The 16,363-nt window shown below is 38.0% G+C and overlaps 1 protein-coding gene across 1 annotated transcript in view; it reads left to right on the top strand.

Moving 5' to 3' along the window:
• Positions 1-16,363, top strand: part of stet (stem cell tumor) — a 449,207-nt gene that overhangs the window by 270,104 nt on the left and 162,740 nt on the right. The window contains exon 5 of the mRNA XM_018522193.1: positions 5,851-5,963. Within this exon, the coding sequence (XP_018377695.1) occupies positions 5,851-5,963 (113 nt within the window). The remainder of the gene's footprint in view (positions 1-5,850; positions 5,964-16,363) is intronic.

Raw genomic sequence — 16,363 nt, forward strand, 5'->3', positions numbered from 1 at the left:
TATTAAAAAGAAAATACCCTGTGTGAATAATTACTAATTACGTTTAGAAGAACCGCGCAAGAGTAATATAGAATCGAACAAGTGAAAAAGATGATGCCGTAAAGCCAAGCGCGAAATGTACGACGATATCCGTTTCTTAAAATAATGTAAAAGATTAAAGAATTGAAATAAACTGTGAATAATTTTCATACGCGCGCGGGGCGCGATAGTTGAGCGTCCGAACGGTGCGGTGGCGGCCGGCGAAGTGTGAACAGCGAGGGGGAGCGAGCTCAGCGAGCGCGAAAGCGAGGGGGAGCGAGGAGGAGCGCGGTGACTACGTCATCACTTCGGCATTCGGCATTCGCTCGGCGACCTTAGAGGGGGACCCGGGGACCGGGGACGGCAGTAGTACGAGACGCTCCGGATGTCGCATTAATTCGCGAAAAAATAAAATGAGATATCTACGAACGCGAATTACATAAGGGTATCTAAGTAGTAAGGTACCCAAAAACTAAGGTATGTACTAAGGGTTAAGGATGAATAGATCAGATAAATTCTAAATAATTCTTTTATATATCTTTTTTATTGAAAATATATATTTTAAAATATATTATTACGTTTGTAAAATTCGTGTTTATCGTTATTTAACATTTTTTAATTGCTTGTCTCAGCCGTTTTTCTTCTCCTTAAAATTACGAAAAGCCTTCCTATCTATATATATTTAAAATTATTCTATTTATCTCTCTACATATATATTTAAAATATATTATCTTCTAATGGAAAAGATTTAAAAATCGTTTTTCGTGAAAAATGGAAATCTATTTCATTAACCATCACGCGAAATCTAATGGAATCAATGTAAGACTACGGTTTATGATTAGTACCAACGGTTATTCAACAAAATGTGTTAAATTAATACAGATAGATATATTACCCAAATTAAGAAATGTACAAATACTTTTTGTTCAATGAAATATTATTACTATTTGTCCATCATTATAAGAAGTATAATTTATTGCATTTATTAATAAATTGTTAATTAATGTTTGCTTTCTATATAAATAAGATTTTTTAAAATAATATTCTCTCCTGGTACAAATATTTTTTTACATTCACCATAAATTCTTCAAGAAATTTTTCTTAACTCGCTCACACTTGTTTCATTCTTTCGTCAATCAATCTATTTTAATCTCGGCCTGTCGCATTTTCCTCACATAATTTGTTAATCTGTCAGTGACGGAAATCATTCGTTATTATTTATAAGATCATGCATGCTCGACGAAAGAACATTCGAGCGAAATTGTGAACATAAATCGGACAAACGCGGTTGGGGAGTAACGAGTAATGAGATGCCTGCGTCTCATTATAAGACATACGGTAAATCGGAGACGTAAGTGCGTAAGGAAACAGGAGAAGCGTGTTTTGTTCCTCCATTCCACTGTTTTACGTTCCTTCTTATTGGCACAATCGATAACAATTTAAGGAATATTTTACATCGCCGGATACAATAAAGCAAGGAATTTCCATGTTATCTCATATTCACGCATGAAAGACATTTCGCATTACGACTTTACAGACAGAATTTTATATTTTTAGTGATAAAAAATGGTAAAGAGTTGATGAAAAATGGTTGGAAGTTCTGTACCGCATAAATTCACGTTCGAATTAAATGGGAAAATAAATATAAATGGAAGAAGAAATGAGATAAATGTACGTCGGGTATAATAAAGGATTCATTATGCTCTCTTACGAGAGGTGTAATGAGATGTTTAAATGAAGAGAAATTTGAGACATACTAAAATTTCTTTAAAAATTACAAATATCTTCATCATTTTGTATGCAGCTATATCTATTGAAAAATAAGGTCCCTATATTGTACAAGGCTGAAAGGGCATATTTAAAGAAAGTAACAAGCTCGTTGCAGTGGCATAAAATTCTCAAAGATAACGTAACTTACAAAGACGGATTAACGATAGAAATTTCTTTTTTCCATTAATAATATAGTTTAACGTTACCTTTGAAGATAATTGTGTAATTCTCTGTACATGAGCGTAGCCAGGATTTTATTTAGGTGGGGGGAGGGGGCAAATTAAAGTTGAGACTTTTAAACCCAGTGAGGGAGAGTGGTAGGTGGACTATTGGATGTATTTTGTTTTATATTATTATTATTACTAATTAATTATTAGCAAGGAAATCACGAAATTGAACATATTTAATTTATTGATGTATTTTAGTTTTCTTTTAAAATTGTAAACAGATTTTTTTAATGAAAAAACTTAAACTTATACTACTAGTCTGTCTTGGATCATTAGAAAATCTTTTTATATAATTTTTCGAATCTTTCTTTTTTTTCAAAAATTAATTTCAAAAATTTAATTTGTTAATACATTGAGAATTGTTAATACATTGATCTACAAATATGCAATGATTTTTTTGTAATTATTTTTGTTCTTTTTTAAGATTTGAGAGGTACGATCCCCCTTGTTTCCCCCTTGACTATGCATGCCTCTATATGTGTAAAAAGAAAAACTATTTAAGGTATGTGATAATAGTAGAAAGAAATCCGTATTTTCCAAGTGCAAAATTAAACTTTGGTTTTTAATTTTTCATGGGAAGAGAACTGGTTGCACAAGTAAAATTTTTTACGCTTTAAAATATTGGAATAGACAAACTTTATAATGAAAGACTCTAATTTCCGGTAATGTATTTTTGTGATTCGCTTTATCAAAATCTTGCAACGATAGAAAGAACGTTTCGATATGTAACAGCGCTGTCTGCGCTTGAAATGTTTGAATCGCATTTTTCGAAAAGATCTCGTCGACGTAGAAACGCGATCGGAAGCACGTCACGCCGTTAATGAAAACGAGCGCTGCTCGAAGAAGAAGACCACAAAGTGGACGTCGATAAAGTCGCCGTAGAGTGGATGCTCGATAACTGTGTCCCAACGACGACGAAGTACGTCGGGGCAAATTAAATTTTCTTCGTTGACTAGTCCAAATTTCTCCATTGAGCCCTTCATTCCCAGCACATCCTTCTCTTCTTCCTTTCTTTGAATTCATTCGTCTCTCGGCGGTTTCCTTTTTAGCAATCAGACGAGCTGGAGCCAAGCTTGTACCACCTAGAGGCACAATCGCGAGATAACCGAAATTTCTGTTTCTTGCATATTTCTTTTTGTTACTTTACAATAATGACAAAATCGGCAGCCATAAACTGATAAACTATTCTAACGGAAAATCGTATCTTGTAAATATTAATTTTATTTGTCAATACATTTATTGTTTCATTTTCTTATACACTCTTAGCTAAAAGTATTAGGTATCTATGTGTTTCTTTCATTTATTTGAAATTCTTTTATCTATTGCATTCTATTGTATTATTTTCTATTGTCTGCATTGTACATAAGTTTAAGGGGATGCTGGCGTAACGAAATTATCGACATTACGGGTTAGAAAGTTTTTCAAATTGACTTTACAGGCTTGAAAACCTTTTTACTAAAAGAATTATTCGTATATATATATATATATATAATCAGTTGAAAAGTTCTGTACCATTTTGCAATTTTCTCAATAGTTTACGAGAAATTAATTACTAAAGATTGCCGAATGAATTCGTATTCAATTTTAATATTGTTTATTATAAATTGATTTTTGAGTTAAAACGTTAAAGGTTAATAAGATGCTTGTACTTTTGATCAAAGTTGTATCTCATTTATACTCTTTGTGTTAAAGAAATATAAATGATCATTTATATTTCTTTCAATTATTTACATGCCTATATTAATAATACGAATACGATATGCGAATATAACAATATAGATATGTAGATTTTAGTAACAAAAAAATTAAAAAAATGCTATAAATTTAGATTCTGAAAAATCTTTGACATTCAATAACCTGACATACACCAAATATCAAAGGGTATCGAATCTCAAAAGTCTCTGTGGGTGGTCATCAAGCATTCGCTATGTACGTGAGAGAATTCACTTCGATATATTCTTAACTTCGACCTTTGCTAGAATAGAATTGTCAAGAAAATGAAGGAAAGCATTCAGTATAAATCGGCGAAGTATCGACAAATAATGAATCGAGTCACACCTGAAATAACACGGAGATGAAGAAAGCAACGGGAAGCAGGTATACAAAAAAAGGTACAATAAACAGTAAATTTTGCAAAATACTTTCCATCATCTAATATATTTTTCGAATATCTACCACTATATAGTCTGTACACTTCGACTTTTTTAAATTTCATTTTCTAAAGTTTTTTAAAAATTTTTGAGAAATAAATAATTTTTCTAATGTATAGAACATGTAAAACATATTGAAGCGAAAATGCAGAATTAATAAAGTGTTTCATGGTGCGGTGTGAGAAATCGATGTAGTTGTTCTTGAATGATGTCTAACGTAAATCACAGATAAAACGTGCGAGAAAACAGAAGGAATGATAAAAAAGTGACTGGATGTAAAATCTCTAAGATGCCATCGGGCTGAAGATATGAGGAAGCCCGGTGGCTTATCTCGTTTGCATGGAAGCGTTCTTTGTGAATAAAGAAAACGTGTGGAAAACTCGCGTTACATGTCGCGCATATTTCTCATGAAGAGAGAAATGCATTCGGAATGACACGTTGCATGCGAATGTAAATCGCAACGCAAGAGAATTAAATTTTATCGCTGTGTAATTTGCACCGAAGGTACACTTCATAAACGATTGTTCATTAAATCCGCGTCCGTAATTATAATTATTCATTTGCAAGTTAAGCTTTATAGCTTATTACTCGCGATAATTATTTATTAAATAATTAAATATACATTCCTCTTAATCTTGATTATATAATTAAAGAAAATAAAATCGTATTGTTCATCGGAAATGCCATAAACTTAACAGATGACATTTTGCTTCATTAATAATGTCTGAAACTAAATTTTCTGCTTCTACTATACCTCCATCTCTTTAATAATGTGAATACAAGTACACAACATATATATTCAAACGCAAATGTTCCTCACCTCAACGACGTTGAGAATTTGACTATGCTGATACTTGATTAATTTTAACCACTGCATTAGTCCTTTGGCTGTGTTATTGCGTGTACACTTATCCCTATGTGCAAACGGGCTACAAACTACACGTGTAAGACGATCTCGAGGTGTGTGTGTGTATATAAGCATGTTAAGTGAATACAACGTGGTGGTCTCTAGCGCAGCACTCGTCTACGTATACACAACTTACCTCGAGGAGTTTGCTAGCGTTCTTGCTTGCATTTGACTAACCGCGTTAACGGATCTCGATCCAAATATCAGTCTCGAGGAATCCTTTATGTGGTTCACGCTTTCTGTGCACCGGGTCGGTGCCAAGAACCTGCAACGAGCCTTTGTCCTTATGGATTCCCGCAAGACAAATCCGAGTTTCGCAATTTGCCATTTGAATGAAGCTTCATAACTTTGTAATCTTTCAATGATTTTTTAGATCGTAAATAACGTAAACAAAAGCGAATTTTTTCATACATTTAGAAAAATTGTTGAATGACTTTATGGCGTAATAATTAATGTACTATGCACGTAAGAAATTCTTAATTTATTTATAAATTTAAATTATATTTTGCATTAAATTTTATGGTTTCCATTTAAATTGTTTTCATTCCTATTTTATAATTAAAAAATAATTTAAGAAAGATAATTAAAGTACATTCTAACGAGTTCTAACACAAAATCAATTTAGAAATATTTAATAATTTTGTGTACTTGATTCGTATATATTTTTGATCTTTTTTTGTGTTAAATTTTGTATTAAAATTTAACAAATGATAAAGTCTCTTTTTCTGTCCAATTAATAATTATCTTTATGTAACTTGATTTATATTTTTGATTGCAGATGAGTGGAAAACGGACTAGAAGTTTTAAGTGCGCCGTGCACCATCGGGATCGTGAGGTCTGTTCCGAGAACGATTTTCACCTGCTCGTGCATGAGCCACCTCTGTTTCGCAGGTATGATTTTAAGAGTCACACTTAATATAATAAATTTTCCACGGTCCATCTCGAAATGTGACAGTAGCACTTGGAAGCACGTATTTTTCTGCTTCATAAGATTTTGACAAAACATTTCTTTGACAAAGTCTTTTAACGACCAATTCAAAATCTAAACCATGAAAATTTCAAACGACACTGACTTGTATTATTACTAATCATTGTCAAAATTGTAATAAAACATATCCAGATACGTCGAGCAAATGAAAAGCAGTCGTTTGCAAAGATATTCGGTTACTAAAACACTTCTTTGAGAATAGCACGTACATTCGAGTTGAGATAGTGTGATAGGTCTCTCAAAAAGAGCGGTAAACCAATTCTCTCATCTTACGACACGTCGAAAGGCGCGAAAGACGCACGAAGACGCTAGGAATGTGGATAAAACGAAAACACGAGGCGAAGGAAAAGTCCTGTATTTTATTATTCTGGCAGAATATCCGACGTGCGCGACGACGACGACAGTAGAAGCGACGACGCGACAGAGACAGCAACGCGGACTAGAACGGCCATTCTTACAGTATTTCTGCCGTGCATTTTATGCTGCGCATCGTTACCCATGCGAGAGAACCTCGAGGAGCTACCGACATACCTCGTACATTGTACGACCTGCGAAACATCAACATCTTCCTGCTTCCTATGACCCGCTCTTGCGATCCCACTTCCTTCTTCATGCCTTTCTCACTTTGCATCTTCTACGCTCCGTGAAATTATAAATGCAATGATGTCGTTATTTACCGATACGCTTCCACGCTTTTAAACAGTTCTTTACACCATCAAATTTTTTCCGATGGATGATGTGCATTGGCGGATCCAGAAATTTGTCAACGGGGAAAAATCATTGGCTCGCCAGTTAAATTTTTTTTGAGATCAAATATGAAAAGATTGAATATTAAATTATCTTTTAAATTATTATATTGAAAAGGTATAATTTAAATATGTACAAAATGTTTTATTTAAAATTATATTAACATAAAAAAAAATATAATTAAATTTATATTTTTTATATATCTAGGTGTTTCTTAAATAAAAAAATATTTTTGAAATATCAAAATTGCGATTAAACATTTCAGAAATATTAAAAATGTATATAATATTTTGCTATATATTTTTTTAAAAAAGGAGATTCCAAGGAGGAACAATGGCCTCCCTCTGTAAGTGCACGAATAGTCGTGAAAAATTATGATTTCCTATAAAAAGGAAATAATAAGCTGAGTATAAATCGTTGCCATAATAACAGCTACGACATTGAACATGGATTGTCGGGTGTAATCGATATGGTAAATATCGTTCGTCGTTAATCATACCTTTAACGAATCCATCGAGTTCGTCGTCGGTATAAATATAACTTATACAGAATAATTGCTGTTACGCGACAAGCTTAATAATGCAATTTATTGACGTCCTCGGTGCAGTTTCGAGTTTAATTTGCAAACGTACGTGACGAGGTATTCGACGTGCAATTTAAATAAAAGCATTCCCGCTATCTAATGCGTCATTTATAACAACATCGGGATCGCATCGATGTCGCGTCGCGATCTCGAAGGCGTGTTCGTTTCGTTGCGCATCCGAAGATATTAATTCATTTTTTCTCGCGGACCAGGCTCGATAAGATGAATAGGTTTGGATATGTATCGGGCATCGTTCTTTCGAGGAGGCGCCGCCCGTGCTGGGTCTCTCGAGCGTGGTCGATTCGACTTGTTCCTGGGTGCTAGTCATAAATAATTCATCGTATCGCCCGCACGAAAGAAGAGACGGCGAAGATGGTGCTCGACGGAGCGAGGGAGAAAGAATGAGAAAATGAGACGGAGAAGACAAGCGACAAGAGATAGGCCGTGCAAGGTAGACTTCGAAGTAGGCGCATAGGGATGGCTTTATATGAAAACTAATAGAACTTACGTTTCAAGCCCTCAGCTGTCAAGGGACTCCGGAGATGGTAATTTTGTATTTATACAAATATTTGTAGAACTTTTAAAGTTTTATATCGCGCGAGATAAAATACACATAAATTCTCTGACATGTTTCTCAACATCGTTCTGTTTTTCTTTTTTTATTTTTTTCTGAATTCGAAAATTATTAACTTTGATCAAAGTCATCGTTCACTCTCCCGGGTAAATTGAGAGAGGAACAAAAAAGTTTAAAAATTATAAAAAGATCAATGAAATGTAAGAGACCCATGGAAGAAGATAAAGATGAAGATAGATCGATAGATATTATCGTCATGGGTATTGAGGGCTCTAAGATAACACTGAACAAAATTGATAGAGTAAACTTAATTATAAAGAAGTAGAAACCAAATTAATAATAAAAAAAGAGAGAAAAAGTGATAGTAACGTGTTTGAAAAGTGTAACAAAATTAATAAAAGGCACACTGTTAAGTTCACAATGTCAAATTATGCCTAATTTGTATTATTTTTAATTACTTCTATAGATTACCACTATTCCTACTCAACATGTCGTTAGTTTAACTAAAACAGTGGAGTCAAACAATTTAACTCAAACAAATGTATTAAATTTGACTTAAATTCAGTTTATTATTTACTAATTGTAAGTGCAAACATTAATCGAACGTTGTTTACTTTGAAACTAACCACAGAAATAGATTGATTTACATTTTAACACACACATGAAAGTTAAAAATAACAAAATGTTATTTAATTCAAGAGAGTTGTCATTGCTTCTTTGATATCTAATAGTGCACGTATCTATCTGTAAGTAGCATCTACTAGAAAGAGAGAAAGAAATGCGGTGAGTGCTAAATCTAGGCGCCACGTTGCATCGCGACGTGCCGTACCGAAGAGAGAAATTCCTGTACACACAAGATAAGAAGAAGCGGCAACTTACAGTCAGGGCTCTTTGCAAATAAAATATCGTCTCGTGTCAAGCGGTCGCGCCTAGCGGGGATGGTGTTCGAGGATGGGCGAGAATCCGACGCGTTACGACGGAAATATGACGAGACGATATTCCGAGCAGGTACCGAGCGCATGCTTGGAATTCGGTGTGAGCACAACCCTTAAGTCTTGGGTGCGCTACCCCTTGTGACACCCTCCGACATCTCTTCATCTCGCTCCTTTTGTCGTCCCCAGCCACTTTCGCGATCCATGTAACTCGTATCTCTCCGTCTCGCTATATTTCTCTCTCTCTCTCTTTCTTTCTCTCGTCCGCACTTCGTTACATTAACGTGCGAGGAGTATGTAAATTTTACCGCTGACTCGCGAAAAGATGGGACTTCTTCGCTCGTACCCTCGGGAGGTCGCGCAGCCGACACATCTGAAAAACTTTACACGGCGGCGACGGTTTATGGCGGTCGGTACATCTTCGGTGGAGAGCCGCATTGGTCGCGAGGTAATAGTGATGGTCGTACAACAGGGATATTGAAGTCTTTGAGATTCTCCGACGTGAATCGCACAACGGCAGTTCGAATTGACGTTAATACATAATCCTTAAAGCAGCGTTTAAAGATTTCAAGGCGTAAAACTTGAGCTTTAAGTATCAAGAGCTATACACAATTAAATCCATAATGTCAAATTTAACCTAATTTGTATCGCTACCGCTTCTACTCAATATATTGTTACTTTATACTAAAAACAATTATTAAATTCGACACTATATAGTATCAAATTTAATCCAATTTGAATTGTTTCAAAATGTTTAACGCCATTGTTTTAGTATAAAATGACGAAATATTAAGTAGAAACCACCTAAATTAGGTAAATTTAACACTGTAGATTTAATAGTGCAAGAAACTATTGCAATCACAGTCGAATGTGAGGAGAATATGATGGTTGAATTTCTTACGACTTAAGGCTTCAAAGCTTAAGTTTTACCCTTTAAAATCTCATTGTAGACGTCGCTTTAAACCGCGAGGTGTCAGACTGTGCGTCATAAGAATGGCGGTAACGAATGCTTCTGGCAAAGTAACATTTTCGAGAAAACGAATCAAAAATCTTCGCACCATATGGAATAGTATGCCTGAATAATTCTCGTGACTCTCGGCCAGCGATCCGATTTCCGCTCCGATGATATTTCCGTTCACCATTGTCGCAAAAAGAAGGGATGGAAACACGGTGCCGTCGCTTCGTGCACGCTTCCGCCTCTATGTCGGGGTATTCCCTTTCGCTTAACAAACTCGAAGCGGACATTTTGCAAGGCGGACCGGGATGGTTACACAAAAAGAACCCGGTTACACACATGCGGAAATTCGTTGCGCGCACGTCTCTCATTCGGCCCTTTGTCGAGGCCTCGCTTGGTCGGCGTGCGCGCTTCCATTTTTCGCTTTCGCGAGAACGTCATCCAGCCGTTATGCGCTCGTTCGCGCTTCTCGTCGACGCGACAATGAGCTTCTGCTCTCGCGGAAAACCACTTCGTTTTTCCTCCCAGCCTGTATCGTGCATATATATATATACGGGTTCGTTATAACGAACCGTCAGCGGAGCACAATTATTTCACACTTTTAACGCACTCCTTTACTCTTTCTTTCAGTACGAATACTATGAACACTGGCGTTTCTGAAAACGGAATCTTAACTTGTACGACGATGGAAAACTCGGCTGCGTTTTATGTAAAAATCTAATCAGAATTTTAGCGAATAATTGAAGAGATGTTCTGCAGTAAATTACTTGCAAGTCAATTTCTTTATGAAAAGTCTATTGCAAGTATGATAAATCTCAGGAGATTCCGAAAATGATTTATAGAATTTTCTCGATCAAGAATATATATATCTAAAGGAAATCCAGTTTCTGGTAAATGCTAAAAATATTAAGTGAGATTTATACGTTTGCATCGCAATCTATATTTAAATCTTAATTAGATTATTGAAATCATAGAATAATCGATATCATTCACATTTTTAGAACCAAACTGTTTGAAAGGAAATACTTAATTAAAACTTGATTAATTAATATGTTTTAACTTTATGAAGAAAAAATCTAAAATTTCAAGTTTTAATTTATGTCAAAATACTTTTGTATATAAATACATGTATAACGTATATATCGTTAAATATACATACATACACGCGTAGAAAATTATTTTCACACTTTTCATATCAGTTATTCGCTTAACGACTCAATTATCTCAAAACGGAGTCTATATCCGTGAAGAAATTCGGTAAGCCGATGTCCGCAACAATTTCACGCATTTAGCCGGCTTTTCGTCTCCAGGACATTTTAGGGCGGTACGTTTTTAGTGGCGGTGCGAATAACATCTTTTGGGAAAAATATTTGTCGTTTTTGAAATATGTCGAAACTTAGGCCATTCAACTATAAGACCGCCCGCATTTCAGAGGAGCTCCAATTTTTTCTTGCTACCTACCTACCTATCGCACTACTAAAAGATGCTCGGAACGGATGCACATAGTCGTTGTCGCCGTTGACGAAGTCGACTTTGTCGCTGCTCGACCGCATTGTAAAAGCCCGTCGTTCATTGTTGGCCATCAAAGGACCGCGTCCCGCGTCGAAAATCGCTCGGAACGGAAAAGAGAAGCCGACAAATTGGAGGCTGGACTAACGACGTGCTGCTGTTGGCCTTCTGTGCGAGAGCTACGTGGTCATTTTTTCGATATTCCTAGTTGAGGACCAACAGCGTGTAATGAAGTGATGTCAGTGTACAAAGGATTTAAGGATTTGGGGCGGTACATTATGAAGCTTATTTCATGACCATAAATAAGATAACTATAAAAAAGGGATCAGTGACCCCAATTAGTACAGGATTTATGTCTTTATGTAGATTTACTTTACAGATTTTTTTATTATTGAATTTCCAGGATTATTCATTAATATTATTGAGTTGTTAAATATTATTTATATCCTGAAAGTTTCAATTTTCTAGACTGTTTTTGTAAAATAATTGCAAAGTATAAGCGTTTCTTAATTCGCCGCTCAAAATGATATTAAAATTAAATTATAAAATTAACACATGAATTAAAATATAAAATTAACATATTTGAATTTCGCGATGCAGTTTCCTCGTGTGAAAAATTGCCGTTTAATATCATGATCGGCGATTCCGGATTCCGGGGCTCTGCCTGTGTCGCTTCTCAATCCCCCGTTTAATCACCGTGTAGCTTTTACACGTGATCACTCGTCCGTCGAGCAATCCCGTCAAATCCAATTTCGCCGCCGGCGATAGGCCTATACGATAAGATCTGACGAGACGCGGGGCAGACACACATTGTGAAGCGCTGAAGTTAATAGGCGATATAAAGAGGGGTCGTGTGCGGTAAAGGACGATCTACTGGGTCGTGAAAGACGCATTTAGGGAGGGGGACAGCGGAGGTCGCGAGGCATCCGGAGGTCTGGAAATCTGCACCTGGTCAGCTCCGGCGTGCGTGCGTGTTCCTGGAAAAAAAAAATGGGGCGTGCAAGAGAAAAAGAGAAGGAGGAAAAGAGAGGCCGTGTTCCTGCCTCCTGGCAGGTACACATAGATCCAGCGATGCGATGTCGCCGTCCAGATGCGTCATTGGGTCCTGACGAAACCTGCAAGAACTTGCATTTGACATTTCACAAGCATTGATTACGGACGCTGGGCTTGTCCTGTAATTTATTTCGCTTCGTGCCGCTGTTGAGTACCTACGACGGATCCCGAATTATTCTTTCAGATGCTTGTACCCGGCTCGGATGAGCGATCGCGAAGTGGCTCTGTAGGATAGGATGGACACCGGCATTCTGAGCTAAGCAGAGATCTTTATCGTACTCGAGTTCCGGAAAATTGCGGGCAGTCGCGTAATTCGTTCGCTTGTTGTATTCATATAATTCTTTGATGTCGGTACCATTACGTAATTCTCTTGGAACTTTGATGAAATTCTATTTTTATACTTCCACGTCTTATTATAGCACTTGGAACAGAATTATGTACAAATAGATTTTATTTATTATTATTAAAAGGAACAAAAAATTTGAATGACTTAAAAACATATTTTTTTGTAGGAAAATACCGGATTAAAAAGAAATTATAAGAATGTACGAAATTCTCTTATAATTATATGATATAAAATAATTTTATGTCGTATAATTAGAAATATGTAAAATGAAATATATATTAATTTGCAAAAAGCCAATTAACTTTATTTTAGATAAAGGATGACTTTTTATGTTTTTAAAGCATTTTCATGTAAACCTTAATCACGCTGCCATTATTTCTCAATAAAGATACGCACGAATAATCGCAGGGAAAAATTCTCACATGGTATGCGAACATGGCTCTGTTATCGATATCCTTTTCCCATTTACATTTCAATCGGCGTTCACAAAGCGACGCGGCCGATCATGCGTCGCAGAGGCGCATAGAAATCGCGGAATTAATATCTCCGGAGATATTTTCGCATATGGGAATCGCGAATATAAATTGCATGCATGAAAATGCACCTCAAGCTATAAATCAAAACGACCATGAGGCAGTTGGCCTCACGCGAATATTGCTGCCGTCTGCTTTTTTTTTATATCGCGAAAATCTGGAGAAACGGAACGTCGAAAATTTATCGGAAGATCCAAATTGCTATGCCAAATGCGAATCGTTCACAACTACAATGTAATCGTCGCGTTCCGTAAAACGCGATATTTATAACGACAAATATTGTTCCGAGAAAAATGAAGATCGAAATCTCGTTGCTCGCTCAAAAAGAATTTTGTCCTTCCGTTTTCACGATTGAATCGTAATGAATCGTACGTAACAATCTCTTATATTCATATAAATCCCATCATTTAGTAGAATGTTAATTTAAGCATGAAAAATCACATTTACGGATAAAATTCTCTCCATTCCTTCATTTATTTCTTCGTTAAATATCCGTGTTTCGACAATACTGTAAATTTTTCAACTCAATGAGAAGTATCTATCTGTTTTTTAACGATATAGACATCCATTTAAACCACGCGAGAACGTATATTCTACGATTGATGAAACAATAAAAAGTTTTACGCGACGTGGGTCATAAAACAGCGACCATAACGACGACGAAACGTACTGCCGTAGCCGTGCAAGTAACATTTTGAATCAAAAACAAAATAAAATTTCGACGTGAAGAGCACTTTTAACGCGGATGATACGTATATCTGTCAATCAGCGCGACATCAATCATTATCACGTGTTGAGGGAACGGCAGAGTTTTTTGTACCCAATCATAATAAATATCGATGTAACATTCATAAAAAAAGCATAGAAAATTACATGTCGATGAATCCCCGAGTGGTACCAAATTTTTTACGAATCACAAGCACTATCGGCGAGAGTACGAATAAAGTATAAATGAACGAGAATGTATATTTCCAGGAATTAAAATACTCCGATGGTGGAACGATTTTGAATTTACAACGATATCGACGAAAATAAAAGATTCGAGAAATAGTTTTGGATGATGAAAAATTACGAAACTAAAGCACGCGATACGAAGACAATGGATATAATTATCTACCGATTCGAGTGAGTCACTTGCACTAGGCCCAACAGAATCGCGTAATTAAATCGATCGATCACATCTACAGAGCGACACTGGCACTATCGACTGCTTCGAGAGCACACGGTGGATTACGTATCGTGATACGAAGTACAACACGGAATCGAAATTACTCGGGCGGCGATATACCCAGGTCACACTTCGCTCGGCTTGTATAACCCGACTCCTCGCTTCTCGATTATATCGATCAGTATCACATGCGCGAATATCAAGGGAGAGAATCGGGGAAGAGATGCTGAGGACACTCTGAATCTCTATCTCGCGTATTCGGTTTTCCGCGGCACTGAAAAATCTCCGCGATACGTGAGACGCGCTCTTCGAGGACTAATGCCATTTTCACTAACGAAGGTTTACTTTAATCTCGGTTCAACTTTACTCTTCACCTTCTAGTCCTAGAAACGAGAAAAAGAAGAAGTCGGTTGAACCGAAATTAAAGTTAATCTACATTCCAAAACGTTCTCTCCGAGAAAAATTTTTCCTCGAAATATATATACGTAACGTACATAAAAATGTTTCTCGGAGAGGACGTTTTGGAATGTAGCCCTACGCCAGTAGAAACGGACTTGATATACATTTCCACTAATGTAGATAAACTTTAATCTTGGTTAAACTTCCTCGTCAGCTTTTTCTAACTTTTAGAATTGGAAGAAGGTGAAGAACACAAGTCACGCGAACCGAGATGAAAATTAATTTGTATTAGTGAAAACGGGAGTAAAACCTTACACATCGGGAGAGATGAAGAACGTGGGACGGAGCACAGACGGCACGAAATGAGACGAGACGAGACGAAACGCACGGCGCGACGGCTCGCGACCAAGTGCCGACCGTGACACGCGAAGGGTCGCCCCGGCGGGCGCGGCGCGCTATTGGCTCGCGCAACTCCTACTACTCGGGCTTGCCCCTGGATCGGGCCAATGGACGGGCCGGCAGCCCCGTCGCACGACGGAGACCGCGTGTGCACCCACGCAGGGCGGCTCGTGGCTCGAGGCTCGCGGCAGTCACTCAGTCAATCAGTCACTCAGTAGGCCCGCGGCGCGCCACGAGGTGGGATCTTCGAGCGTTGCTCGATGTATAGTACGAGTGGTATAGACGGTGTGTGTGCGGGAGAGTAGTAACGTTATTTACACGAAACGCGCGCGCGGGGGATTATCGTATTAATCGTATATACGGAATACACGGAATACGGAATACGCGGAATACTGCTTCGACGAGAGAGAAGACTAGAAAAGAGGCCTTCACCGTCGCGGCTCGTGCGCACCCACGCTCTCTTCCGTGGCACTTGTTCCTGAATCCTGGCTACGAGCGCATCCACGTTTGCGTTGATGCTCGCTATCGGCACGAGCGGATCTGCGAGTCCGAGTGGACGAACAGCGTCTCGCGCACCGTCGCGTCGCGTGGGACGCCGCGTCAAGATCGCGTCGTCTTCGCCACCACCACCACCGCCGTCGTCGTCGTCGTCGTCGTCGTCGTCGGCGCGATTCGTCCGGATGTCCTGGCCGAGCTGAGAGGACGTGTACTCTCCGTCGAACGGAGTCGTGCCGAGCCTACTATCAGCTCGCGGTGTGTTGTGTGATATCGGCGAGGTGATACCAGCGGCCGCGCGGGGAACGATGTGCGTGACAGCCATGCCGTTAAGTGCGACGAAGATACTGAAGGATAGCGCGAGCCGGCAGCCGGCGAGGACTACTATCGCGACTAGTGCACAGGTGCAAGGATTAAGCGGCGGCGGCGGCGGCGGCAACAACCGCAACAGCAACAACCACCATCACCACAATGCCGGCGAGTCGACCAGACCGCAGCACACGTCGATCATGTAAATATATATCGCTGTTTAATCCTTCTCTTCTTCTCTCTACCGGCGATCTTCGCCGGTACCGCGTGTCTCTCCACGCCGATCGTTACCGTCTTCCTC

This window comes from Trachymyrmex cornetzi, unplaced genomic scaffold (assembly GCF_001594075.2).
Source record: "Trachymyrmex cornetzi isolate Tcor2-1 unplaced genomic scaffold, Tcor1.1 scaffold129, whole genome shotgun sequence".
Taxonomy (NCBI): Eukaryota; Metazoa; Arthropoda; class Insecta; order Hymenoptera; family Formicidae; genus Trachymyrmex; species Trachymyrmex cornetzi.